At 38.4% G+C, this 26,807-nt stretch overlaps 2 protein-coding genes across 2 annotated transcripts; one reads left to right on the top strand and one right to left on the bottom strand.

Annotated features, from left to right (window-relative positions):
* Positions 1-6,809: 6,809 nt before the first annotated feature.
* Positions 6,810-7,907, bottom strand: LOC143560252 (protein FAR1-RELATED SEQUENCE 5-like). The gene is made up of 3 exons (XM_077048594.1): positions 7,762-7,907; positions 7,430-7,688; positions 6,810-7,232 (listed from the first exon to the last, which is right to left on the bottom strand). The coding sequence occupies exons 1-3, from the start codon at positions 7,905-7,907 to the stop codon at positions 6,810-6,812; spliced, it is 828 nt and encodes a 275-aa protein (XP_076904709.1).
* A 14,671-nt stretch (positions 7,908-22,578) lies between these two features.
* LOC143560569 (protein LURP-one-related 15-like) lies at positions 22,579-25,005 on the top strand. Its single transcript, XM_077048854.1, has 3 exons — positions 22,579-22,869; positions 23,250-23,471; positions 24,853-25,005. Exons 1-3 carry the CDS (start codon positions 22,579-22,581, stop codon positions 25,003-25,005), a joined length of 666 nt encoding a protein of 221 aa, XP_076904969.1.
* Positions 25,006-26,807: the final 1,802 nt, after the last annotated feature.

The raw sequence follows: 26,807 nt of genomic DNA, 5'->3' as shown, positions 1-26,807 counted from the left end.
ATAGGTAAGTATGTTTTGTATCATAATCATGTAGCATAATGTTTATAGACGCATGTTTTGTTATATATTTGGAGTTACTGTTAACACCGGGTGATGTGAATGTAGGGAATGTAGATTACGGTGGGCAAGGGGGAAGTAAGATCAAGAAAAAAGGTATGTGTTTGTTTCCAAACAGATTCTGTGGGGTTGTAATAGAAGTGATCGTGTTAGTTTGGTAGATACTGATGTTGTAAATGTACTTTATGTTGTATGTTAAATTTTTTTATTTGTGTTTGTGGGTGTAGTGGACCTCGAGAGCACACGATCAGTTGATAAGGTGCAGAAAGGGCATCTGACATCGGCTAAGAAGATACATATAGGTAACTGTGTTTTCTAATACAATCTTGTAGCATAAATGTTGTTAGAGGCTTCTTGTTGTAGATATGTGGGTTTATGGTTGACAAATGTTTTCCAAAATGTAGGTGATGTATCATACGGTGAAGGTGGATCTGGTGTTGTGGTCTGTTCGTTGACGGAGCTAATGGATATTGATGACGACTTCGTGAAAGAGAAACCGTCTTTAGTTGTCCATAACACTGAGTTAGACGTACCAAAGCAAGAGAACTTGAAACGGAAGCCAAAGTATGATAAGTATGATGTACCAAGCATAAGGACCAGATTTCGCCACACTCGCTGTGTAGTGCATTGAAGAAACTTTCTAAGTCACAGCGGAAGTGTGTAGAGGATATGGGTTTTGGTAAATTCATATCGATGACTATTGATGGTATCCCAGGTAACTTGGGATATTATGTGGTGGACAAGCTTGATACATCAACAATTACTCTGGAATTGTGTGAAGGTGGTTTAAGGCTAACAAAGGATGGTATTCATTCGTTGACGGGGTTACCAAAAGTAGGTCAAGTAGTTGTTAAGTGTGAGGATTCAAAATCCATTTTAAGTGTAAGTAAGGCATGGAAAGCGGTCCATGGTAAAAGTAATTTGAGCCCTCCGGATATAGATAGCAGGCTTGGAACATATGATCAAGCTGACTGGATGTTTAAGGTTGACTTTCTTATGATTTTCATGTCAAAAATGGTAGAGTGTTCTGGGAATAGTAGATGTCTGAAGGCTTTTCTACCATTCTTTAATAAGGAGTGTGATGTGAAGGACATTGATTGGTGTGAGGTTATATACCGGAGTATAAGATAGTGCACGGATAAATGGAAGAATGATGATCGTAAGAATTACTACGTGGGGCCGCCAACAATACTAGCTGTAAGTGATGTAACCTAATGTATTTATCATTATTTGTACAATGCCGTATTGGTTCTGTGATAGTAGCTGCAATTCGTTTATGTTTTACATGTGGATATGGAATAGGTAGTTACACGTAGTAATAACTGATATAACTGTTTAGAATATAGTACTCGTTGGGGTGAACATTGATGAAATAAAATTCAAAGGTATAGTATTTTTTTTTTGGTTATTTGTTATGAAATTAAATATTGATGTTTGCTATGTTTGAAGTTGTTTTTTCATGTGGGTAGGGTGTAGTTAAGTAGACGTAATTGACACTGATATAACTGTTGATAATATAAACATTAATGTAGTCGTTGTTATGAACATTTATGCCATAAAAATTAGTGTAAATAATTATCTTTGTTGTGCTTGCAGTTGTATTATGTTGACAAAGTAAGTGTGGATGGAGTACCAACCTCACTATCAAATCTCGGTCTATCAGGCTGGAATTTGGATAAGTTGAAGGAAAGGCAACATCTTGAAATGGTTGGTGGTGGGTTCGGTAGACACATGAATGTTAAAATGATTGGATCATCGAAAAAGAGAAGTGGTAAGGAGAAAGTTATTAGGGAGGATAGTCGGGCAATAGAAGAATCTGAGTTGCAGGTAATAGTCGTTTAGGCGTTTTATGTCACACCTGATTATTGTTTACATGGTTGAAAGTATGGTCGAGTTTGTAATACTACTGACTGTTGTGTATACAGGCAAAGGTGCAACGCATGTCGAAAGTGTTAGACATGCTTTCTAGATGCAAGGAGGAATTTGAAAAGTTAATAAATGAGGTGTATGATGCGTATCCTGGGAAGCTTGAGCTGAAAGAACTTGCTGAGAAGTACAATGAGGTTGTTCAATATGAAGACGACTAGAAGAGTTATTTGGGGGATTCTGGTAGTAACAGCAGAGGTAAGAAAATGGTGTACGTGCATGTAGGAAAGCAGTTACCAATGGCAACATGTGTAGCAAAGGGTAGTAACGAGAAGAGCGTTGAGCGTAGTGTAAGGAAAGCGGTAGAAGAAAAGGGAGAACAGGTACGAGAATTTGATGAGTTAGATGATCAAGATCCTAATTGCTCACCATTTTGGAGTGATCCGGAGGTTGTGAACGAGTTGTGCGACAGTGCGGACAAGGTGAGTGCTGGTGGCAAAGGAAGCGGGAGTGGTAGTGACATTGGAATTGGTAGAGCTAGGGCATTGAAGGGTGTAACACAGGAAAGTAACCCGATTTTGGTTGAGCCGTCGTTTAGTTTGGGAATGACACAGATTGGTGATGAAGTAGTGTTGAAGACACCAACGACAGCAAAGATAGCAGTTGATACACTTGGTTTGGATGTTGAGTTGACGACGGTTGAGAATCATGGGAAAAAATGATTGATAGTGATACGGAGCACGTTACATTGAGTGGAGTGTCAAGACATATGGTCGATAAAGGTAAAGGTATCGAAAGGGAAAAAAGGGAAATCCGTCAAAGCTACCGGCTTAGATCGCCGTATATGTATAGGCCGGTGGATGTCACTAGCAAAGAAGAGAAAGATGAGACTCTTGTATGGAGGTAGATACATCGGACTGTTGGTCCAGAAACGTAAGTCGTTTGACATACATAACGCTAAGTTCATATGTTAGTGTGAAAACTAGTAACAATATTGTGTTTCGTTGTAGGGAAACTTTGTTTTCGACTGTAGGTGGACTGTTAGGTTTACGTGGTGCATTCGAGACGCTGCAGCCGAACATGACGATAAGTAGCAATGTCATCTCGTGTTTCTCAATGGTATTGAATGAAGGGGAGGCAGCTCGGAGCGATTCGTCACCGTATCGGTTGTTTCTCGGACCAATCGAGCTTGTAAGTTTTGTTGTAATTGCTTTTCATGTATGTTAAAGTAAATGTTAAGTAGTTGGGTGTATTGGGATGGTGTTTACTGCTTATTAGGGGATAGTTTTTTAAAATTGAAACCTTAGTTTTGGGTTGTGGACAAATATGGGAGGGGACCATGCGTTAGAAAGACATGGTTATGTCGTCAACATGGTGTGTAGGTAGTTTGTTAGTTATTATTTTTTCGACATGCAGCGTAGTAGATAAAGAGAAATTGTAACATGTGCTTGGTTTTGCGGGTTCATCAGATGAGGTAGTGTACAGTTGAAAAGTGTGCAGTTTTTCAACTGTCTGTGTGTATTATTGTTTATTAGGTTAAGAGACTGCGTAGATTTATTGTTGATCGGATACGGTTGCGTGAACATGTTCAACTGGCTGTGTGTATTACTGTTTTGTGTTGGTCTCGTGATGCCAGCTGGGTAGAAAGTTGATGTGGTTAGTATGCAAAGGTGGATGTTTGTTTTGTTATGTGTGTTGGAATGCGATGGTCTAACGATCGCTGTAGGTAGATATGTAGGTATTAGTGAGATGTTGTGTGGGTGATTTATGTGTGTTGTGCAGTTGTAAACTTTTTCAACAGTCTGTATGATATTGTTTTATGCCATTAACATAATGCTTAGATGTTAAGGTTGGTTGGATATAGTGGTCTGGCACATGTTGATTAATGTATCTATTTTTTTGCTTCTTGTGTTGATTAATGTGTTTGAAATTAACAGAATGGAAGCATGATCGAGTTAAAAGATGTGACGTTCACAGAGGGTGTTGGATTGATAAAGGAAAATCTAAGGCGGGTGGTTAACAACGATGTGAGAAAATTACGAATACGGCCATATGACATGTTTGTAATACCGATTATAATAGGTGATCACTGTTATTTGGTGTGCCTTGATGTGAAAAATCTGGCAATTGAGGTGTTAGACAATGTTGATAAGGCCATAAACAAAAGGCGGTCGAAATCAGATAAGGATTCGGATGACGAGTACAGTGGCGTATGCTCACATAAAGTGATGAAACTTGTTAGTATGGTTTTAGTAAAAATCCATTTTTTTTATTATTGTATGATGATTAATGACAACGATGTGTAACGGTTAATGATGAGCTATTGTTGCAGAAGGAGTTTTTTGTGAGTTACCTCCGAATCGTGGATCATCCAAAAGCAATTCCAATGGAAGGGGTAGAACCGAAGTGGCTGAAGTTAAAGTGCACTAGAAAGGAATATGAAGAGTCCGGGTTGTTCACGATGAGGCATATGGAGACGTTTAAGGGGGGTAGTAACTGCTGCTGTGGGCTTGGGGAGGCTTCGATGAAGAATAAAAAGGTGTTGATCAGCATAAGGATAAAGTACACGGCGAAGATTCTGCTTTCGTCCGTCAACAAGAAGAAAGAGGAGATCGATGAAGCGCTGGTAGGCGAGTGATGGATGCATGCGTGAAGTCTAGTAACACGGGTTTAGTGTTTAATGTTTTATGGTTTTCTGAATTATGTTTCATGGGCTTCGGACCAAAACTCCCTTATGTTAAGACATTAGTATGTTTTGTTCATTATTGATAAAACATTCTGGTATGTCGATGTGCTTTTGATTATGATGTATCAGCTATGTATGAAAAGCTGGGTTTTGATGACCGAATTTTGAGGATTTTTAAATGTAACTGGGTTTTAGTATGTTAATGAAGTTGGTTTGTTAATCAAATGCGTATGTTTTTTCGGATGCAGTATATGGGTGGATAATTGATGTGTTGGGAAAGGTAACAGTTGTTGACTGAGGTTGTTGCGATGTGTTTGTCGTTACACACAAAGTTTGTGACTATTTTTTTGGTTTATATGTTGGCTGCCAAAGGAAACCATTGTGTGTGTTATTTCGTTGCACCTCAAAGGTTCAATGTGTCAAATTAGTTAGTGTAATGCTCCATTGTTGAGATATGGTGGTTATGTTGTAGGGTAGTGTGGATCAAACTGACATTTGGTGTGTTCAAGAGGAAGATAATGTTGGTTGCAACAGAAATAAGATGTCAAACATCAAAGTATATAAGAACAAACGAGTTGGGCAGACGTTGGACTCAGCAAACATGAGTACCTACCGGGTGACGTAGACAAGCGCACGTACCTAGATGCTAGACGATGTTAGTACACACTGGAATACATGTGATTATAGTTACATAGCCATAAAGTTTGATTACATAAAAACATTGGGATACTACTGTGTTGAGTAGACTGGAGAAGCGCACCAAGAGAATGACACATACGTGAACACCATTTGGTGCATCTGAATGATAGTACACAATCATAGTTGGCCAATAGGTAACCACATACGGGCCTAATCTAGGTACAACCGTCACGTAAACACCCGTTTATCCAGAAATTGGTAATTATAGAATATAACATGTTGTGTATGTAGGTTTTTAAAAGATATTCACATACCATAACTTTGTGAACAAAGTACCTTACCAAATGAGTTGTTCGACCACAGCAAAAATCCATGCTCACTTATTGGTTGACAAACAGAGACGCGCGTAGTTGACATGAAGGGGATGATGATAGCTGTTTGTATAGCTACTTATGTAAATAAATCAATGTAAGTTACACAAGCGTATGCAAGTCTAAAAGTGTACATAGGCGAATAACATGTCTTGTACATGTAAGCGTACAACATGATTTGTGTTAAGGCATCAAATCCATGTTCAACAATCGGTTGGCAGATAGACATGCATGTATTTCATATGAAATAACTGAATATAACATTTCATATGGCTGCAAACGAAAAAAAATAATCATATGTTACACAAGAGTGATGTGAATAGAGGTGTATGAAATTGAAATGTGATGTGAATTGAAAATGCTAAGGTGTAACAGTAGACGATAATGTCTCGTAAGCAAAAAACACAAAATAAAAAATAAAAGAAAAGACATTATTCAGTATTGTAGTCGGTATCGCTCGTGTCATCCGAATCTTCAGAAGAATCCGTTTCAGATGTGTCAACGGTCTCATTGGTTTCAGCATCTTCCGCCGGTTGGTTATCCATCGTTGCCATTTTGTCTTTTCTCCTTTGTTGCCTTTCCTTTCGGCGTTGTTCCCTTTCTTTTCGCATACGTTCCTTCTCTTCCATAACTTTCTTATGGTTACGCAAGTCATGACCACGAACCCGTTTGTTACATTTTGCACAAAACGTTTTGGTTTTTTGCTTTTCTTCTTAGCCTTCTCGCCTGGACCAATCTTGCGCTTGCGAGATCCTGAACCCTTATTTTTAATCCCTGTTGGTGGCTTTATTGTGATTTGCTCAGGTAGCTTGTAGCCAATCAAATCTTGTATTATGGCGGAGTTGCTATTATAGGAAGGTTCTATAGGAATTGTTCCCCATATTTTGTCCTTGATTTGATGCCTCTGATCGACCAACGATTGGAGAAGTTCTATGTTTCCTCTTGCACGGTCGGCGCACTGATTGGTTAAAGACAAAAACTGTTGCCTTAGTTTAAATCTTTCATCAAGGGGAACGCCGTATCTGGTTTCAATCTTGAACAGTGATGAGGGTAGGACGTCACTCCTCCATTGAGATGGAATCTATTTGTCAGGGATTTCATCAATTAGCTTGATTTGGAGGACGTTGAAGATGTGTCTACACAGGTAGCCGATGCGAGTGAAACTCTTACAGGAACATGAAAATGTGTTGTCATTGGGATTGTGAGTCACAATGATACAATCCCTTTGCAATCTCTTTCTGAACTTCTTTGAAAATTGTTATAGTGTAGACGTAGTACGCGTGACGCTCGATTGGCAAACGGGTCTCTAACGGCGGTGTCTTTGTTGTGGTATCATTTTGCAATTCGCGCTGCACGTGCCGTTGGGCATTCAATGCCATTTCAAAGCAGTTCATGAATTGAACAAGATTGTTGCCAGGGCTAGAATATACTTTGAACTGTGAGTTGCAACTCTCAGAACGTGAGGTAGTCTTCATCAAACAACACATTGGAATATCTCTAAAGTAAGCCGGAACCCAACTTTCCCTAATAGAAAACATGTCTTTTAACCATTTGTTTTCACTTAAATTAAATTCGTCAAACAAATCATGACATCTGGATTCAAACGTCTCGGGCTTGATGAATACATTCCAAACCAGCTTGTTAACACGACATCTAATTTCTAATTTCACCCTTCAGCTATAAAACAAAACAAAAGTAACTAGTATTGTTGAACGTGCAATAGAGCCAATAAATAACTTAAAATGACCGACGCATACCAAAATAATTAAAAACTGGAATAGAACATTCATGTTGAAATGCGTATACAAACCTTAACAGGTATTTTGTTTGTAATGTGCCACATGCACAGTCTATGTGTAGATTCATTCAAAACAGATGAAACGGCTTGTTTCATTGCTGGATCTTGATCTGTCAACACCAACTTGGGCTGCTTGCCATGAGCTGATAGGAACGCATGTAGTAACCACTGGTATGAGTCAATCGTTTCTGAATGTATTAAGCCGGCACCGAAGGTAACACATTTCTTGTGGCAGTCAACACCCGTAAAAGGAACAAAAATCATGTCATGCCTGAATTAAAAATAAAGTGTGGTAAACTAGAATTAGAAGTTGTTGCCAATAAACGTAACGCGATATTTGTTACCTGTTTGTTGAGTATGTTGCATCAAAAGCTAGCACTTCACCAAACATACCGTTGTTGCATCTAGATATGCCGTCAAACCAGAATATAGACCTTAGCACACCGTCAACAGCTTTGAATTGGAAAAAAAAATCCTCCAAATGACTCATGTTGTGGGTAAACCTATCGACAATCATTTGAGCATATGCATCAGCTACACAATACCTGACATTACGAGCATGGTTCTTAAAATCAGTCTTTGAACCCGTAACCAAACGTTGTCCACCCTTCAAATATGACTGTAGGTTCCCAGCCGGATCTACACAAGATATCTCGTTCTACGTAGGTGCGGAATCCCTACGTAAGACGTTACGAGCGTAGAAAACGATACGAGTTAACACAATCGAACACACGTTGCAATAAACAAATACTCGTTATATTGCAACCTTAAACACGTGATATCAATCACTGATTACAGGACTCTCTGACTCGTTACTAAAACTGAAACTCGTTGAATTATATAAACTTAAGCCGTAACCTAGGTTTATATAATCACGACAACTTCGCCTGGCATGTTCAGGCGAAGTTGTCCCTAACTTCGCTTGTCTAACAAGTTCGCCTATATCAGCGAACTTGTTAGCAACTTCGCTTACATACAAACTCAAATCCAAACGACTCGATTACAGACACTAGACACTGAACTACTGACATCATGTACCAACAGACTCCCCCTGGCAGTAGCTTCATCTCTTTATCTTCAAGCACGTGTCTTGTAATCTTCAACGACCTTGCATCTTCATCTTCAAGCATGAACTCCTTCGCGTACACAAACTGATACAATTCTTTGATATTTCTTCGCTTCGTCTTTCCAAGCAGGAATATAAAAGATTTTCTTCTCATTCAGCACCTGCAGATCAGCTTGCGACAAGTTCACTAGATGCATCGGATCATAAACTCTTAGCAGCTCTTGTTCATCTTCGTCTTCCATCACTGCTTCAGCTGTTTCACAATCAACATACCACCACTTTAGATCTTTGAGCACATCCTTGGGCATCTGTTTCATCGGCACTTCTTTAAGGCACCGGATCGGCTTATACTTCATAATCATCCAAGGTTTACCATCTGCTCTCAATCCACGATCTTTGTCTTCGATAAGTTTTCCCTTTTATGGTTTCAACAGCTCAAACTTCTTCTCTTTTATACTTTCCTTCCAAACAATCTTCCCAATAACTCTAGCCATATTATCATCACTTCGGTTTATCAATCCCAATCTGGCTAAGTCTTTCACCTCACATTCTGGCAATGTATTCAATGATCTCAACAATCTTTTGAAGTACTGAACGCCATCATATCTCTTAATCACGAAGAGCCTCAACTGCTCATCGTATATCCAGCAAATAATCCCCTTTCTCGCTTCAGCATAGCCTCTAATGTTGTAACTCTTCTTAAACATTGTAGGGACCGCTGGTTTCTTCGTTTTGACGAACCACTGAGCATAGCCTTCTTTCCATCTAGGCTGCTCTTCCCATTCAGTCTCATAATTCCCAATCTCTTGACTCCTATCTACGTTCTCGACTTGACGTAACTCATGCTCCACATTCTCCTCTACTATCTCTCCCTCTTCAATATCATTATCAATCACTATCTCTGCACCAACCTTCTCTATCTCATCACTCGGTAGTACATCATCATCACCAACCAACTCATCATCCATCTCCTCTACGTCCACTACCACCACATCATCATCACCAGCTGCAGTTGTCGACTCCCCCTGAGTTGTGGAAGTTCCAAGAGCTTGATCAGTTCTTGGCAACTCACCACCTGCATCTTTCGACGCATTGGGATCATCGTCTCTATCATTTCGTCTCTTGGTCCTCAACTCATCGCCTTTACAGCTCGTCTCCCCCTGAGATGCCAAGAACTCCTTCAGAGCATCTATGATTTTTCCATGTTCTACCAGCAGGGACAACTGCATCTGATTCTCTGCAACTAGGCGTTGAATAGCCTGGGTCTGGATAAGATTTATCCTTGATTGTTCTGCCACGACCTGTTCAAGTGCTGCTATTCGTTCTGAGTCTGATAAAGTTGCATCGAAATCAAACCTCAGATGTGATATATCTTGAGTGTACTGAGGAGGGATTTCCGATGTAATCGGGACCTCAGAAGTAGGCAAAGACGTAACCGCAGGTGGTATCGTCACCGATAACCCTGCAGTGGCCACAACAGTCGACTCAATAAAGCGTGCCACGACCTCCGTTGGAGTAAGAGTTGGAGGCGGCAACCGGACGATCTCAGGAGTCGGTAGTTGGAATGAAGTTGGTGGGAGGCCAAAGGCAGATGAGGTAGCCACCACGGGAACGTCCGTGGCGCTTGGCCTTGTAACCTGTAATGATGAGGGAACCATTGTCATACCGGACAGTGCGGGTGGAGTGAAACGTACTACCCTCGAGCTCTCACCGGCTCCCGATCCTGCACCTGTCCGTTCCCTTCTTGATCTCCGAATCAACTGTTGTACCTCTTCCTCGTAATCTGACTCGCTATCATCATCAGTTCTCTTTCTTTTCCCATGAGTCCGTTCATGTGTTACCAAAATCCTTCTTGCCTCATCAGAACCAGCCACCGTAGCAGCTGTCCTAGTACATTCACAGTCGACACCCTCTCAACCGAGACTTGCACATACTCTCCAGGGTCCACCCGTTCCATATCAAAGTAGCCTTGACCTCCAAACTCAGCATCAAGGTCCACAATTTCCTCCTGTGACACAACAGGTGCAGCAGGTATAACTTGAGGTGCTCCTGCCTGTTATGGTGCCGGGTCCCGAAACTCGTCCCCACGAGCAGGCACATACCCTGGGTTGATTAAGTACCCAAACAGTGGAGTATGGCGAGGACGGAGCTCAGGTTTGCTCCTCGCACTCGAAGATCTACATTGGGCGAAGATCCGTTTATTAACACTTTCAACGTATCTGATCGGACGGCGCTGAGGTAGCGTTGGAGCAACATGATTCAAGATCATTTGTAGGAATCTTGGATACATGATGAATTTCTCACGCGCCATCGCCCTTCTCTGACGATCAATATCATAGAAGACTATCTGACTAAAGCTGTATCGCTTGTTGTAAGTCAGAGCACTCATCGCCGACTGCATGGTCGCGCCCATGCCATCAGTGCCCGCCTTTCTCCCTGACATGCATACAATCATGACATGCATGAGAAAGCGCCACTGGTCAAGTAAAAACCCTTTCCTTCTCTGAGTATCTCCCAAGGGACCAGAGTATCCCATCCTCAAAAATGCTCCATCACGGTAAGGAGCCACAAACTCTGTCGGGTCATCCCTCGTCTCATCTCCAAATCGTAAAGCCGCCCGGATCTGTTCAGAAGAGAACTGAACAATCTGATTGTTGACTGTTGCGCGCATCACCGGGGGCTCGACTCTACAGTCATATTCCATGGTCTGCCAAAAATCCTCAATGTTGGGCAAGGATATCGGCAGTGTTGTAGTGATCGCGTGGAATATACGCGAGCGTAGTAAGAATGTGATGATTTCGCGAAAATCATCAACTCCGCTCGCCTCCGGGTCTAATGTTATATACATGTTGTGACCCGGGAAGAACTGTCTCTAGTTATCACCACCGTCATCTCCGCCTGCACCACCTACAGCAGCCATATCTGCATCAAACAGACTAAGTTAGATACACGTCAACGCAAATCACAAGTTCGCCTATTACCATGAGCGAAGTTGTGATTTATTCTGTATAGGCAAAGTTAGAGGTGGGGCGAAGTTGGGAACAACTTCGCCTCAACTTGAACTTCGTCTGTTAACTGTTAAGTAAAAAGGTCCAGGCGAAGTTAATGATAACTTCGCCTAACTACAACATCGCCTCATATACTGTACCCTAATTAATTGTCAGGCGAAGTTAAACCTCAGGCAAGTTATGGATAACTTCGCCTAAACTGTAAGTTCGCCTGAATATGAATCGACAACAGATAGACGAATCAATCGACGTGTAGTTGGTGAAATTGGAGATTAAGGCCTCCGTAAACCATGTTTTTATGAAGTACTAGACGACCAAATTGATTACGACCACGTAATAACAAGTTTGAAATCAGGTGTTTAATGTTTCGAAAGACGAGGTCGAGAAACGGGTCAATACGACCTATCATTAACACCCTATGACAAAGATTATACGATATATAGAACCCTACACACCTTTAATCGGATTAGAATCGAAAAAGAATGAACACAGATGATTGAGATCGATAATACGATAAGTTCGCTTAGGTTTCGGAGATAAGTTCGCTGGTTTTGAAATAATGAACATGTCTGACCTTAAAACTTCTTTATATAGGGTCAAAATTTGACAGGCGAAGTTATGGATAACTTCGCCTATTGTAGGCGAAGTTATGGATAAGTTCGCCTATATATGAAAATTTTCAAAACAAACACCTACAATTTGCAATTAAGTTTTAAAACAACCTTTAAAGAATTAAATGATACGATTCAGACCAAGTAACCAGGTATAAAATCAAACAACTACATAAGCAGAAAAATTTTTAAAAATAAAATACACGGGATCAAATTTCAGTCTCGATAGGGACTACCATGTTTTAGAAAAGATCCGAACAGGAATCATACTAACTACGTGACTGTCACACAGATCGGTGTTTAGCTGTATTATGACATAAAGAAACAGGTTGTAAGCAGGTAAATAACTTAGAATGGTTTTCATCGTTTCTGTGATACGGGTTAGGTTCAATTAAGCTCAAAATTTTAAATGGGCAACAACTCAGAGATTATGATACCTCTTATCTATTCTCAAAGCGTATTTGGCTTTCCCCAAGTCACCCCGTAGTTGACCTCATTTTTTTTTTTTTTTTTTTTTTAAGTATTTACACAACTTCAGATAAACTACTGCAAGTCCCGAATCTGGATCACTGCAGTTTCTTGACACGCTATCTTCACGGGAATCAGAACACTCACGGGCTCGTGTATGACTGGGTAATCGCTTTTCTGCCTATCATTCGGAAAGATATAAATGGAGACATGCACAACTCATAAGAAGTTTCCACATAAAATCGAGTAGATTTAGTTAGTATCACTTCTACTTTTACGCACCATAAAAAGCTACCATGACATACAATGACTGTTCTAAAGTCTTTTAGGCCTTATAACTTCACTAGTTAAGCACACAGAATCAGTATATCTATCACTTTCCAAGGTTGGATCAATTTTCTGTTAAACATAGTAAAGGTACTTCTTACGAAGTAGTAGACTTGAAAAATAATTTCATCTCCCTGAAAAATTTTTACCTTCAATCGCCCCGATCAAATTGAAGTTTTCAGGTAAACGGCTATCCCGAAGATCCAATGGATCAGCTGGACCGACCACATACAAGTATGTGTCCTTCTAACTAAGTATGATCGACTAATTTTCAGCGAAAGAATAAAAACACATCATAAACCGCCCCGGTCACTTTCAGTCATCTGATTAATGGCTATCCTTATATTCAACAAGTAGAAATGAGGACCAAACATATCCGAAGATATGTCCTTCAAACTGAGGCAACCGACATAATTCTAAGCGATAGTGACGTTTTTTTTTTTTTTTTTTAAAACAAAAACATAAAGCATGGTTACTCGGGATTGAACATCCCATTCAGCTCAACAAGGTTTTGAAATCTAGTTTTATCAGACGCTTTCGTAAACAAGTCAGCGAAATTATCTAGCGTATCAACCATTTCGAGCTCAATCAGTTTCTTCTCAGCACAATCCCGTATAAAATGATGACGTATGTCAATGTGTTTAGTTTTACTGTGCTTAACGGGATTGTTAGTTACTGAGATAGCAGCAGTGTTATCAATGCAAATAGGAGTAAGAGTAAAATTCAGACCATAATCGCGCAACTGTTGTTGAATCCAAAGAACCTGGGAGCAGCAGTTGGATGCTGCCATATATTCTGCTTCACAGGTTGAAATTGCGACTGAGGTCTGCTTCTTGCATTGCCAGGACACTAGTCTGCCACCAAGAAACTGACATCCACCAGTTGTAGACTTCCGACTCTGATTGCACCCTCCATAATCAGAATCTGTGTAGGCGACCAACTCCAAGTCTCCTCCTCTCGTGTACCACAACCCCAGCTTAGGCTTGCCTTTGAGATACCATAGAATCCTCTTCGCACCCTTCAAGTGAGATTCCTTTGGGTTTGCCTGAAAGCGAGCACAAAGACAAACATCAAACATTATATCAGGCCTAGAAGCAGTTAAGTACATTAAAGAACCTATTATATCCCGATATTGGGTTGGGTCCACGTCTGCATCGTTGTCTGACTCAGCACCCAATTTGTGGTTGACGCAGACTGGAGTATCGTATGGAGTGCTGTCCTCCATCTTGAAACGTTTGAGAACATCATGGACATACTTCGTCTGATGAATGAACATACCATCTTTCTTCTGATCAACCTGCAGTCCTAAAAAGAAAGTTAGTTCACCCATAGCACTCATTTCAAATCTCTTCTTCATGACGGCCTCAAATTCCTGACACATGGCGACCTTTGATGCAGCAAAGATAATGTCGTCCACGTAGACTTGCACCAGTAGAAAGTCGTTCCCTTTTCTCTTGAAGAACAATGTGCTATCAATCTTACCTCTTTCAAACTCATTCTCAAGCAAGTAGTCAGATAACGTTGAGTACCAGGCTCGAGGTGCCTGATGTAGTCCATACAGCGCTTTACTTAGCTTGTACACGTGATCGGGAAAGTCAGGGTCAGGAAAACCCGGAGGTTGCTCAACGTACACAACCTCATCGACTTTACCATTTAGGAACGCACTCTTCACATCTAACTGAAAAACCTTCATCTCCTTATGAGCAGCAAATGCCAAAAACAAACGAATGGCCTCCAATCTTGCCACAGGAGCAAACACCTCATTGTAATCAATCCCCTCTTGCTGATTAAAGCCTTTAACAACCAGCCTCGCCTTGTTCCTGATAACAATCCCTTTCTCATCTCTCTTGCATTTGAAGACCCATTTTGTGCCAATCGCATGCACATTCCTTGGTTTTGCAACCAAGTTCCATACCTCCATCTTCTTAAACTGGGCTAATTCTTCTTGCATGGCTTCGACCCACGAGCTGTCCTTGAGAGCCATTTGATAGTTCTTTGGTTCAATCCGGCTGATAAAGCAGGTGTACAAGCATCCGTTGATTGTGCATGATTCTTTAATGCTTGTGTAAACACAGGTGTGCTCATTCAAGCTTTGTCTTGTTTGTACACCATCGGACAGATCACCTATCACATTTTCCAGAGGATGATTTTTGTGAATTCTCGTAGTCGGAACCGAACTGACATTCAGATTATCTTCCAAGTTTGAAGATAGCTCATCAATGGGTGAATGATGTTGAGAGTGAAACGGATTGATGAATTCCTCTTCAGTAGAGGCAGCAGGGGTATTGACAGCATTTGACGAGGAAGGCTGACATTCATCATACTGTGGTCATTGCACCAAAGTGTCTTCCTCATCGCATATCATCTTCCTAGCCATTCTTTCCTCAACTTCTGCAAAATCCAAATAAGGTATGTTAAAAGATTTAAAAATTCTATCATAGTCGAAAACCGCGGCGGGTCCCGTGCTTGGTTTTGGTGATTTGTAACTTGTGATATCAGTGTTACACACCACCTCAACCTTGCTAGTCGATGTATTAAAGACCCGTCTGTTGGGAGTCCCAACAACGTATCCGACTAAGATTCCTTCGTCGGCTACTTCACCAAATTTAGAATTGGTCTTTAATATCGAACACGGTGACCCGAATGGTTCAAGACCACTCAAGTTGGGCTTTCTCCCATGCATAAGTTCATAACATGTTTTATTTAATCTTTTAACAGTTAACACTCGATTAAGGATATAACAGGTTGTTGCAACAGCTTCAGCCCAGAACACCACAGGAAGTTTCGAATCAGCCAGCATGGTTCTGGCTCCTTCAATTAAAGTTCTGTTCTTCCTCTCAGCCACTCCATTTTGTTGCGGTGTATACGGAGCGCTGTACTGGTGTTCAATCCCCTTCTGTAAGCAGAAGATCTCCATCTCATAGTTCTTGAACTCAGTCCCATTGTCACTTCTGATGTACTTAACCCTTTTTCCCATGATATTCTCAACCTTGGTAATCAAATTCTTTACCATCTGAACAGTTTCATCCTTTGACTTCAGGAAATATACCCAGGAATATCGAGAGAAATCATCAGTGATCACCAAGCAGTAAGATGTTCCTCCTAGACTTTTTACATTCACTGGACCGAAGAGATCCATGTGAAGTAGTTCTAGGGAACTGACTATAGAATTAATCTTCTTGGTGTGATGGGATTTCTTGTGTTGCTTTCCCTTCTTGCATGATAAGCATTGGTCTTTGAAGTTGAAATTCTTCAAGGGAACACCCAACACCAACCTATTCTTGACAATGTAGTTCATCTTCCGAAGATGAATATGCCCCATTCTATTATGCCATAATTCGGACTCCGATTCAGTCGCTTTCGACAAAAGACACGATTCTTCTGTGGCCATTTCAGTCGACCTCATGTCCATGATATACGTATTCTTCTCTCTTGGAGCCCTCATAACAATCCAATCCTCGGGTATCTTAAAACCAGGATGCAACACAATCGCCTCATTCTTGGTAAAATGCATGGTGTAATCCTTGTCACAGATCTGCGAAACACTCAGCAGATTGTGCTTCAATTCTTCAACAACGTTCACTTTCTCTAAAGTCATCTTTCCATTCGTCACAGTCCCAATTCCTGTGATCCTTCCACCGCTCTCTCCAGCGAAACTCACTCTTCCTCATTGAACAGGTTTCCATTCGTGTAACAAATTCTTGTTACCCGTCATGTGCCGGGAACAGCCGCTATCCACAACCCATAGATTGTTTGCAGCCCTGTTCAACTGTTCCTGCACGATTAAAGCAGAGGGTTAAAATCTGGGGACCCAAGACCTCTTGGTCTTGGGTCGATACATCCCGTACCTTGGCTGTCCAAAGTTAGCATCAGAATAATTTCTGTAAGTCCTGAGCGGATACCTTCTTGGAGATTGACTATGAGGCCATCCAAACCATCGTGAATTAAATGAATTATTACTTATGGTTTGGTTGTTAGCAGTGAAAAACTGAGATCTATTTCTTTGAAAACCTGAATTAGACCAATTTTTGAACTTTGATGAGTTTTCAGTTTTACCACTATTGTAATTACAGTTAGTTCTGTTTTCAGTTTTTGAAGGCCTCACACCTCTGAATCTCTGCTTCAGAGGGCAATCAACAATTAGGTGTCCTAATTGATTACATATGAAACAACTCATGTGTTCAACTTTCTTTTCCATAGTTGTTTTAGATGTTGAGGCTGTATTACTGCCCGTTTGTCTCACATAAGGTGGGACATACGGGTTTAGTGGAGATTTCTTTTCGGATGTTTTATGTTTCTCCCCACTTTTTGGTAACACTGCCTCTTGTTTTGTCTCACTCGACTCGGAAGACTTGTCCGAGTTAGATAAGACAGGACTAGGCACAGAAATTTTCACATTAGACACATGCTTACTCGTTTCGCCTTTACTAACTTCTGGATCTTTAATAGTTACCATAACCGGAACTGTCTGACTATAATCAACATCAACAGATTTTTGATTACTAGGATCATAAGTGTAATTATGATTGTAAGGTGGTGGAACTTCATGATAACCAATTCCTCCCCTTTTAACTGGGGAACCTTGATCACTACCGAGGTGATCAAATATAGCGGTGGAATTTCTGAATTTCTCAAGTTTCCTGTTTAGTTCCACCACTCTCACCTGATGATCAGCTATCTGTTTATCCCTTTCAGCTATTAGTTTGGTTTTTTCTTCTAACACTTCATAGCTCAGATCAATTACTTTAATTTTTTCAGCTAGATTTGCTTTTAGACTTCTAATATCTTTTTCACTAGCTTTTATTTTTACTTTATAACTATTTTCTCTAGCTTTAGTGAAATGATGTTCTTCTTTTAAGGTTTTAAATTGAGCATCCAAACTAACATACTGATCAGTTATAGTTGTCAATTGTTCAGACAGATTTTCACACTTAGTGCAAGGGAGTTTAGTACTTACCTCGGTGAGCTGATCTTTCACATCTGCCATACAAGCTTCATTTTGAGCCTCTGCCATGTAAGCTTCACTTTCGCCAGTCACTTCCTCAGTATCTGCAGTTTCGATATTCGCCACATTTGCCTGTTCGAACACTTCTTCAACGTGCAGATTCTAGTTATATTCCCCATTCTGTCTGGAAATCATGGCTCTATTATCATTACCACCCCCATTCTGGTGTGTCGACCTGTTCTGACTACGTTCAACTCTCTCATTCGTGCACTCCTTCGCAAAGTGGCCATTCTGCTGACAGTTGTAACAGCGCACCTTTGACTTGTCAAAACCCGGTCTCTCACCAACAAACTTCCTTCCTGTCTTCTTCATAAACCTCTTAACCCTTCTCACAATCATCGCCATCTGTCACTGCAGATCCATCTCTTCCAGATCATCAGCATCGATCTGATCATAATCTTCATCCAAAGTCATAGGATCAACAATCTTACCCTGAATGTAATTTTCATACGAAGCAATGAAGGATACATAGAGAGCAAACTGCTTTTCAGCAGATTTAACACTCATGGGCATCCTTGAGTAGTTTTTGTTCGAAACACCTGGGGAAAAACTACTCTTGGTTGCTTGAGGGTTAGAAGCATTTGATCCTCCAGCTACAAAGCATACATCACCATTCATGTTGAGAGATACATGACCTTCATGTGTTGAGTTAGCGCCCGACTCTCCCTTTGAGTAGTAAGCAGACGAATCAGACTTCGAACTTGAACTTGTATTAACCTTGGCACCATACATTCCTGGATCTTGAACCTGATCAGTAGGTGTCTCTTTTCGAACCATGTTTAGTTCAAAAGTTCGTAGCTTGTTTACTGCCGTTTCCAAATCAAAGTCGGCAAAGTCTTTGTCTTCACTCATCAACACGATGTACATCTCCCATTTCGGTGGGAGAGCATCAAGAAGCTTTTCAACAATCTCATCTTCTTTGTAAGTAATCGAATAATTGCTGAGTTCTGTCATCAGATGATAATATCTAGTGATGATATCATCAAGTGATTCATTCTTCAGATACTTGAAGACCGAGAACTGGGTTTTAAGTAGTTTAATCTTTGAAGCACGGATTCCCACATTACTCTCAAAACGGTTTTCAAGCGCTTCCCAAAGCTCTCTGGCAGTTTTATACTTTCTGAAAGTGTGCAGAATCTCTTGTGGAAGAGCCATTGTAATTGCTGCATGAGCTTTGCTTTCGGCCTCATACATTTTCTTCTCTTCTTCTTCCATCTCTTTGTATTTCTTTATCTGATCACGACCCTCATACTCAGCAGTAGGTGGAATGTAACCATCTTGTATGCATACCCACATCTTAGTATCTTGGTACTTGACATATTGTTCAAAACGATCTTTCCACGCTACATAATCGGTTTTCTTAAGCATCTTCGGTGCCTTTGTAGCCGAACCCGCTTCCACTTCCATCTTAACTAGTTCCGTAATGTTGATTGAAGACATCTTTCACGAAACACACAGAAACCCGAAAAATAAAAATTTTATTTTTAACAGTACTGTAGGCGAAGTTGTGGATAACTTCGCTTAAGTCTGAACTTCGCTGATTCTGAACTTCGCTTCCTTTTTAAATTCGCCTGATTCGGCGAAGTTGTGTATAACTTCGCTTAAGGTAAGCGAACTTGTGAAGTAGGCGAAGTTGTGGGTAACTTCGCTTGAGATAAGCAAACTTGAGAGGGTAGGCGAAGTTGTGGATAACTTCGCTTAACCTTATATCTTCGCTGAAACCCTACGAACAGTGACGGCAACTTCGCCTGATGAACACGATGAATATGCATGTTTGATTTCTGGACTTTACGAGGTTTGTGAAGGTGTTATGGGTTGTTTATGATTGTAGGAGGTGAGTAGGACACAAAAACTCAGAAAACTCGTCCCGCGAATAATCGAACGGAACGATTTCTACACCCACGTGATAATCCCGAACCACACAATCGAGCAAATGCTCTGATACCAATTGTAGGTTCCCAGCCGGATCTACACGAGATATCTCGTTCTACGTAGGTGCGGAATCCCTACGTAAGACGTTACGAGCGTAGAAAACGATACGAGTTAACACAATCGAACACACGTTACAATAAACAAATACTCGTTATATTGCAACCTTAAACACGTGATATCAATCACTGATTACAGGACTCTCTGACTCGTTACTAAAACTGAAACTCGTTGAATTATATAAACTTAAGCCGTAACCTAGGTTTATATAATCACGACAACTTCGCCTGGCATGTTCAGGCGAAGTTGTCCCTAACTTCGCTTGTCTAACAAGTTCGCCTATATCAGCGAACTTGTTAGCAACTTCGCTTACATACAAACTCAAATCCAAACGACTCGATTACAGACACTAGACACTGAACTACTGACATCATGTACCAACAATGACTGTCCGAGTAACAACTCACTGTTTTCTGGATCACTCGTTTATATCTGTGCAACAGCATGGTTTCCTGGAACAAAGCAGTTTGGATCTGATTTTAATTGCTATATAATGTGAAAAATGTTGACCAGCTAGAAAAATATATGAAAATAGGTAGTCAAATAAAAGTAACAACAGTATACTACAACATAAACGCAGCTACACATCCGACGGAAAAGAATACAACTGTCAGACCTACAAAGTATACTGCATCGACAAATGATAGCAATAACATAACAGCGTAAATGGATTAACAAAAACAAGATAGCCAATAACCGAAGACTGAAAAAATTCCTAACATTCATACGTCTTAAAAAAACTGTCTTTCAATAAAATGAAGATCCAAAGACACGAAAATAAATAAAATTTGCAGAAGGTGTTGGTGCTTCCGACTAGAGAAAAAGTAACTCCTAATTCGTTGAATGACATTACTTTAGTTAGTTACAAAGGTACATGTAATAATGTAAAAATAATATAGAAAAACAGACAAACGGGACGGTGAACGTAAGATTGTATCTGTTTGGAAAAAACAAAGAAAACCAAACAATAAAAGGCAAAGCTACACGGGTGAAAAACGTACACGAATATTTGTCAGGATCTATGCATACAAATGTATGAACATACATACACAGGTGACAACCACACACGCATATTAGTTATGCATGAACCTACATACACAGGTGACGAAGCTACACAGGTGACAAACATACACACATTTATGCGGATCCGTTCAGAAAATTGTTTGAATAGACACACACACGTGACAGCCACGCACGCATATCAGTTATTTATGCACATACATACACATTTTGACAATGCTGCACAGGTGAGAAACGTACACGCATATTTGTCATGATCATTACAATTTCTGAGTAAAGATTAAAGTTGAAAAAAAAGATAAAAGAAGGAACACGTATAACTAACCGTCATACTCGTTAATCGGTATACTGCTTGTCTGAACTTTATGTGTAGTTGACTCATTATCCATTGCACCTGTTTAGATATAGAATTTCAGAAAACCAACTGAATTTAAAAACCAAATTAATAGGAATAATTGTACCAGGATATTGGTTATATGTTTTGTGGAATAATGTGTTGAGCAATGAAACAATTGAGTAGAATAAGTAAAGGAAAATAAACAGTTTTATAATGATAAATGGACATTTATGGCTATATATTAAGTAAGACATCTATAGGTTAATGAAATTGATCTTTCATAAATAAAAAACAAAAACCCAACACATGTTAGGATACATAAAAAAATGAAGAAAATCATCATCCAATAAAATTATATACATTTAACAATAAATGTTGAGCAATTTGAGAATCATTTATCAAACAATTAGTTGATTTCATAGTAAATTGCCATGTACTTTGATAACCTGATATTAAATTAACAAACCCTAAAAATTAATATGATCATACAGCCAAAATTGGGGGAGGAGGGTGAAAGGGGGGAATCGAAATTGATATATACCTGGATTTGCTGATGTCGAATTGCCGAATCATCGTGATTTGAATGTAGCTATATCTGGAGCATAATAATATTACGCATGACTTTAGCTGGGTGATTGTCAAAATCGAAGTATATATGAACATCATGATTGAAAATCGCTTAGATTATTTGGGTGCTATTTCTTTGGGATTCTGAAATCAGATGTTTAATTTGAAAGATGGGGATGATAGATGTGATATCCGATGATCGCCATTGATGTATAGATGTTGAAACGGTTGCCAGATTCCAGGATTTAACTATTTTATTAATAAAATAAAAAGTCCATTCTAACCTTCTAATTATTTAAAAGAAAATATTAAAAGAAAAAATATGATTGGATGATATTACTTCTCGCTGTAAAAAAACTTCTGAAAAGAACTAATACCTATATATATATATATATATATATATATATATATATATATATATAAACGCATTGAATCAATTTTTTTTGGAAGAATTAATGTGAGGTGACTTTTAATGTACAATTCATTTATAGTGCTCAGATAAACCGTTGAAAATGTGTTAGAATGAACGGATAAATAAATTTTGGTTTGATCAAGTCAACTTTGGAACACAAATTGATGTAGCCAAATATAGAGTTAATGAAAACCAGTGAAAGTCGACATTCCTGGTATATCTAAAGGATGAAGTTTCATCTTAAAAATAGTTAAATGTCTCTTGGAACCACCTATTTGGTTACGACCTTTAGAGCGGTCTCATGTTCATTGTGGTAATAAGGTAATGAGGCAGATTAATTAGACAATTAACATGTCGAGCCCGTACTCGATGGCTAGCCCATGTTATTCATCTGATGACGATGGTAGGGGAACCCCGGATCGCGTTTTTAAAGAGCCTGAGTATCCGGTGGTGATAGTGGACCAAAAATATTGTTCAACTTACCCAATGCAGTTAACTTTTGAGAAGGACCATGCCGCGGAAGACAAGTTTAAGATCATTGACGATGATGGAAATCTTCTATTTAAAGCCAAGAAGAAGAAGAATGGCTATCGCAACATGGTAGACGAGTCGGACCAAACCATCATCTCCTTTGCAACAAAAGTAATTTATTTTAGACGTAAAAAACAATTTGATTTTTATATAAAGGATCTTTTAAAAACTCCAATGATTCAAAAACCGTGAGAACTCTTATCAATTATGTTTTTTTTTAATTTCATTTTTCTTATGTGTATTATATGCCATTAATCTTTATGTAAATATAAAAAACATATATAGGCGGACTATTTGCATGTATGCAACGATTGATCGAAAATTATGTAAATCATCTGGGTTATATGTGTGATGGTGTTGATTACATATTTTTGCACTGATCATTACATATATGTAAATGGTCGATCTACATTTGTTTATTTATTTTTTTCTTTAATTCATAAAGATGTAATTTATTTTTTGGCATGGTTATGCAAATTTTATTATTGCAGCATATTAGCGTCCATAGGAGACGTCAAGCTTATAAGGGAGATCACCATGAACACCACAGGCTATTCACTGTAAAGAAGACAAGAGGTCACAAGTCTTTTCGATTTGATGTTTACATGACTTCCAATATGACAGAAAGCACATTCAATTACCGAGTTTATGACAACTTTAAAGATGGGACATCTACAATATTTGCTCAAGATAAAGTTACAGTTCTTGCTCAGGTATAGATGACTTGAAACTTGTTTACTTAACATCAGTTTTTCTTTCTTTCTTTCTTTAAAAAAAAAAATTGATTAGTTTGAAAACACAATGCATATATGAGTAGTTCGTAAGATCTAAGATATCCACTTTAAAGTTGAAGTCGCTATTTTAGATGACAACTTCACTCTCCAGAATCTTGTTGGATTGAAGTTACAAAATTTTGTTTTCTTGCTACGTGTCAAATTTATTTTTCAAAGAGTAAAGTGTCATTTTCGTCCTTTTGGTTTGACAAATAATGCGAATTTAGTCTAAAAAGTTTATTTTTTGCATATGGACCCTCCACGTTTTTCAATTCTTACCAATTGCATCCAAATCACTAACCTCGTTAAATTTAATCGTTAAGTTAGGGGTAGACATGTCTTTTCACTATTTCCTTATTATATGAGTAAAGTGTCAAAATCGTCCCTGAGGTTTGGTCATATTTGCGAATTTCGTCCAAAATTTTTTTTTCACAAGTAGACCCTCGATTTTTCCCAACCATTGCCAATTTCGTCCAAATTGTTAACTCGGTCTAAATTCAACGTTAACTTATGAGTGTTACTGTCCTTTTACATGCTTGTTTAAATTATTGTTATTATGTGTTTGTTTTATGACATATATAACATTTTACGATTCCTATGTTTGAATCTAATATATTATCCGTTTGTTTATTCTTCTTTATTTTTAGTCATATAAGGGGTTTAGCTCAGCGTAATAATAATAACAATGTAAACAAATATGTAAAAGGACAGTAACACCCTTAAGTAAACGTTGAATTTAGACCGAGTTAACAAATTGGACGAAATTGACAACAGTTGGGAAACACTGAGGGTCTAATTGCGAAAAAAATATTTTTGGACGAAATTAGCAAATGTGAGCAAACTTCAGGGACGATTTTGGCACTGTACTCATATAATAAAGAAAGAGTGAAAATACATGTCTACCCTTTGAGTTAACGATTCAATTTAACAGAGTTAGTGATTTGGATGTAATTGGCAAGAATTGGGAAACATGGAGGGTCTAAATGTAAAAAATAAACTTTTTAGACTAAATTCGCATTATTTGCCAAACCATAATAACGAAAATGACACTTTACTCTTTTTCAAAGGTGAAACTAAAGTCCTCATATGAGATGATGACTTAACCATCAAAAAGTCATAACTTATGAAGGCTTCTTTGATCTAGTGGAATTTACATACTTCAAGAATCTAAAGTTATTATCTTTAATATCGATTAATCTAGATTTGAAGTGTTTCAAAAAGAATCCGAGTTTCTAAAACCGGAACCCTTAATATTTTCATTAACGAATCTCTATATACTTTTACTATTACAAGGAGAATTAATGACCTAATTGTGTTATAGTTACATACTGAAGTTAGCCATCAGAAAACAGTGAAAACGCAAGAGAAGTTTGCGGTATCAGTATCTCCAAACGTTGACAAAGCATTTATTTCGGCCCTTCTTATCATCCGAGAAGAGGTTAGGAGGTCAAGAGGTAAAGGATATGAAAGCTGATGGGAGTAGAAACCATATCCTCTTTCGATCAACATACTATACAATACAAATTTATTTGTTTCTTTTAATATTATAATTTTTAAAAAATATTTTTATGTAAAAGAGTGACTTATTATGTAGGTCATGATATTTTTTCACATTTAAATATTTTTGGTGGCGTGTAACTTCTTAAGCTGACTCATCTTAATATTTTGCCCAAATTATTTTATTTTAAGTTTAAATATAGTTAATTTTAATAACCGGTAGTCATGACTCATGACCTATGCATTATGCATTGCGACAGAACCGTTAAGACATATCAAAACAGACGTGACAACATTAAACCGAATGTAAAATTAAACTACAAACGTTAGTATGTTAATTAAAGAAATAAATGCATAAATCCAAGATGTATAAATACATATATCTTCCATCACATGTCATATAGATATAACATAGCAATCTCATTGATATCACTGTAAGTGTTATTTATAAGATTTATATAAACTTAAAATTTACATTATACAATATACATTTAGCCTATACATTTGTTTTATAATTGTTATTTTTAAAAACTTATGTATTTAAGTTTTCAAAGAGTTAATCACCAGTTTCATCTTGTGGTTTGGTGAAATTATTGGTTTCCGTCCCTATAATTTATTTACTACGAAAATTTGGGTTTCCGTTTCTTATCAGTTCAATCACTAAGACTAATGGCTATTTGGTAATTACTGAGCCATTAAGTTTAATGTTGAACCATTAAAATGTCTGAATGATTAAGAGACTTTGAGTCGGTAAGTGTTTAACCCGTAAGTATTGTTTGGTTGGACCTCTGAATGAATGGACAGAATGACTATTTTACCCTTCTAAACTATTTCGTACTTAATGAAATATACCTGTTTAATCAGAGGTCTTAATAACTGTATAGAATGATCAAACTTTCAATGGTTAAGCTATATCTACTTGACTACTTGTTCACTCCATGGTTGAGTTTAAACAATCCTTCTATAGTCTCTTAGGTTCAAAAAATTATGATGATCTAGGGACTAAACAATAATCTCAAAATACCATAAAAAATAATCTCAAAATATCATGGCTGTTATGCTCCGAATATGTTTCTATAATGTCTAAAATCAACCCCCCACTACTATAAAATGACCTTTAACAGTTGCAAAACGTCCTTTTTAAACACAAATCAAACATAAAGGTTACATAAAAGCACAAACATTTGCATTTATCAACCAGAAAATATTTTTTAAAAAGTTTGCATAAGATATCACTGTTCTAAATAAAATACAAATTTACGTGAACGGAAGCTTGATTCACAATTAGACAATTTTCATCTCTCATCTAGGAGTTTCAGTAGCAAACCACATTCATTTCACAAATTATTCCTTTATTTGAGGTGGAATTGATCATTAAGTCAACACCATAGTATTTGAAGCCATAGAATTTAGAAACGGGGAGCTTATTTGGCCCTAAAAGTAAAAAAATTATACAAAGACAAATTAATCATCAAAATAGTATGAGCATTGTTGAGTCAGAAAATTGACTAGGAAGATTGAAATTTTCTCAACCTTCTCAGAAAATGGTCAAGTATGGAACTCGAGCAAGCTTGGACCTTCGAGCATGACTTTTACTAGCTCGAGCATGATATCTTACTCGCGTAAGATTATCTTCTAGAATTCTTCTAAGTGTTTAAAGCTTCGAGCAAGCTACACTTCGTCTAGCAAGGATGTTATTATCAAGCACAATTTACTATCCGAGCAAGCACTTGATCTATCCAAGCTTAAACCAAATATTACAAGTATTTTTGTGGGTCG

This window comes from Bidens hawaiensis, unplaced genomic scaffold (genome assembly GCF_021521415.1).
Source record: "Bidens hawaiensis isolate Kalapana, Puna unplaced genomic scaffold, B.hawaiensis_p1.1 tig00001143_1, whole genome shotgun sequence".
Classification (NCBI taxonomy): Eukaryota; Viridiplantae; Streptophyta; class Magnoliopsida; order Asterales; family Asteraceae; genus Bidens; species Bidens hawaiensis.
Note: the sequence above shows the minus strand (reverse complement) of the source record. Positions and strands in the feature narration are given on the sequence as shown.